This window comes from Coffea eugenioides, unplaced genomic scaffold (genome assembly GCF_003713205.1).
Source record: "Coffea eugenioides isolate CCC68of unplaced genomic scaffold, Ceug_1.0 ScVebR1_23;HRSCAF=104, whole genome shotgun sequence".
NCBI classification, from domain to species: Eukaryota; Viridiplantae; Streptophyta; class Magnoliopsida; order Gentianales; family Rubiaceae; genus Coffea; species Coffea eugenioides.
This window is the reverse complement of record NW_020862884.1, coordinates 90,421-93,359: the sequence shown is the minus strand read 5'-3', so window position 1 is coordinate 93,359 and position 2,939 is coordinate 90,421. Positions and strand designations below refer to the sequence as shown.

General features: G+C 37.3%; 1 protein-coding gene across 1 annotated transcript; it reads left to right on the top strand.

The window, feature by feature from the left end:
- On the top strand, positions 1-2,297 carry LOC113756543 (receptor kinase-like protein Xa21). The gene is made up of 2 exons (XM_027300181.1): positions 1-1,231; positions 1,972-2,297. The coding sequence occupies exons 1-2, from the start codon at positions 1-3 to the stop codon at positions 2,295-2,297; spliced, it is 1,557 nt and encodes a 518-aa protein (XP_027155982.1).
- The last annotated feature ends 642 nt before the right edge of the window (positions 2,298-2,939 follow it).

Below are 2,939 nucleotides of genomic sequence, written 5' to 3'. Positions count from 1 at the left end.
ATGCACTCATCACTGATGCACATCAAAATAAATGAAAATTCGTTTAGTGGTTCTCTGCCTCCTGAAGTTGGAAAGCTTATACATTTGGTGGATTTCAATGTTTCCCACAATCAATTTGCTGGAGATATACCCATCTCACTTGCTGATTGCTCAAATCTGGAGAATCTTTTTATGCAGGCCAATTTTTTCCAAGGAACAATTCCACCAAATTTGGCTTCTTGGAAGAGCATCCAGCAATTAGACCTTTCAAGTAACAATTTGACTGGACCAATACCAAAGGAACTTGAGAAGCTTCAATATTTGAGGTACTTAAACCTTTCCTACAACGACATCGAGGGCGAGATACCAAACACAGGGATTTTCAGCAATGCAAGCCAGATATCATTGATTGGCAACAACAAACTCTGTGGAGGCGTTCCAGAATTGGAGTTCCCTCCTTGCCCAGTGATTAAGGGGAAAAACGGAGGAAAGCTGAAGGTTGTCATATTGCTGTCCATTGTTGTACCGGCAACGCTTCTGGTTCTTCTGACAGTGTTATATTTCTTGGTATATCGAAAAAGAGAAAGAAGACCGGTGGCCGGATTCTCTAGCATGCCTGCAAGAGTCGATAAGCTCTTGCGAATTTCTTACCATGAACTTCATCAGGCAACTTCAGGATTTTCTCCAGAAAACTTAATTGGTTCAGGAAATTTTGGAGCTGTCTACAAAGGAAGGCTAGATAAACATGGCAATATGCTTGTAGCAGTCAAAGTTCTTGATCTTCGAAAGAATGGGGCTTCCACAAGTTTTAAGGCCGAGTGCAAAGCATTGAGAAATATTCGCCATAGAAACCTTGTCTCTATCGTGAGTTATTGCTCCAGTATTGATTCCAAGGATGATGAATTCAAAGCTCTAGTCTATGAGTTGATGGAAAATGGAAATCTGGACCTGTGGCTGCATCCTTCAGAGACAACTGCTCAGGCAACAAGCTCAAGAAGTCTTAATCTTCTTCAGAAGCTAAATATTGCAATTGATGTGGCTTCAGCATTGCAATATCTTCACGACCACTGCGAAGCTGAGATTGTTCACTGTGATCTAAAACCAAGTAACATTCTTCTTGACAATGATCTTGTTGCTCATGTGGGTGATTTTGGATTGGCAAGGCTTCTTCCAAAACCAGTCAGCACTTCTTCCGAGCAAGAAGGCAGCAGTACTATTGCTATAAAAGGATCAATCGGTTATGCAGCCCCAGGTACCTACAAATTTTTATGGTCAAGATTTTACTTAATTGTGCGCAGACTAATCAAACTCTCAAATTATAGGTTTTGTTTTAATTCTTATAAGTAGGAGGTTCAGCCCAACCCACCCCTCCCCTAAAATATATGTCTAAACAATTGATCCAGTTATCTCCCTTAGATAATTTTGTTGCGGAAGTTTTACCAAATTAAGGTATAACAAGTAAATTATTGTACCTAAAATTGCAAAGGAAATATTTGGTGAGGCACATTGGCCTGCTTAAGTACCAATTTCCTAGACAGAATCACTTATATAAGCAATTAATTGCACAATAACTCACTACAATTATACCTACAAATATAGCTACTAAATAGACAATAAAATAGAACACCAGAATTTAACGAGGTTTTGCTGATTTGCCTATGTCCTCGGACACCACAAGCAACTTAATATTTCACTAGAAGAAATATTACAAAGAGAGAGAAAGAAGAAAGTTATAATTTCTTGCTTGGTGTATTTTATCCTATCAAAGGATCCTTCTATTTATAGTTTACAAATGAGAGAATTTCTAACAAAACTAACGATGTGGGATTTAGAATTTGTGCACAATTGTCAACAATTTTAGCTTTGCACAATTGTCAACAATTGTAGCTTTGACAATTGTGGCTATTGAGCCAATAAGTCAACAAATTTTCCCTATTTTTTAAAGATTTTCTTGTACAAAGTAACATAATATATCTAAAAACAAAAATTCAGAATACGGAATGGGTTTTGCGGCATCAATTCTGGGGGATGTCTACAGCTATGGGATTCTTTTGCTAGAGATAATCACTACGAGGAGGCCAACGGATGATATGTTTATGGATGAGCTAGATCTGCATAACTATGTTAATAAAGCTCTGCCTGTACAAGTTTGTGAGATCATAGACCCCTTGATTCTTTTTAAAGAAGAAGATGGAAACAGAAGAATGACTCCTGGAAGGGAAAATATCAATGGTGGAAGAGAGATGGAGTGTGTTATTTCCCTGTTTGAACTCGATCTCAAATGCTCACAAAGATTGCCAAATGATGGATGCACATGAATGAAGTTGTCAGCAAATTACATCTGATTAAGGATGTTTTTCTTGGTGTCAGGTTACCTCAGGAAAATCTTGAACTTTAATTGCTACAGGTATACGTGAGAATTTAATACAGTCACAACTTGAAGTTTTTCTGTTTTAGACAAACGATTTTTTCTTGACCAGTCTTGCAAGCCAACTCACTTCTACTATTCAGAATCTATTTTAGCCAAAAAAAAAAAAAAAGGAGTGATGTGTTGTGCTCACTAGCGTGGAAAAAGATGTATCGGGATTTGCAGCTGTTCGTTGGTCTGAATCTCTGTGCTGAAGTAGCTAGCTGTGTGAGCAGCTAAAGAAGACACCTTTGGCTCTTTTATTTGAGAAAACAAATGGACGACTCAAATATGTTTGTATGTTCTTTCAATCAAATAAATGAACTGAATGTTTTGAAAGGTAGTCAATTGGCTCAATTCTGATTGAACATCTTTATCCTCCTGTATTATACTTGAATCTTATGTTTCCATAATAAACATTATACAATAAATTGTACTGTACTTAATTACAGGGCATGCTCTTGCTCCTATGATTGATTTACATAAGCATGCCTTTCGTTGAATGTTGATTTTGCTACCACATGAAATCTTAGCCACAATGAGAACGACATAA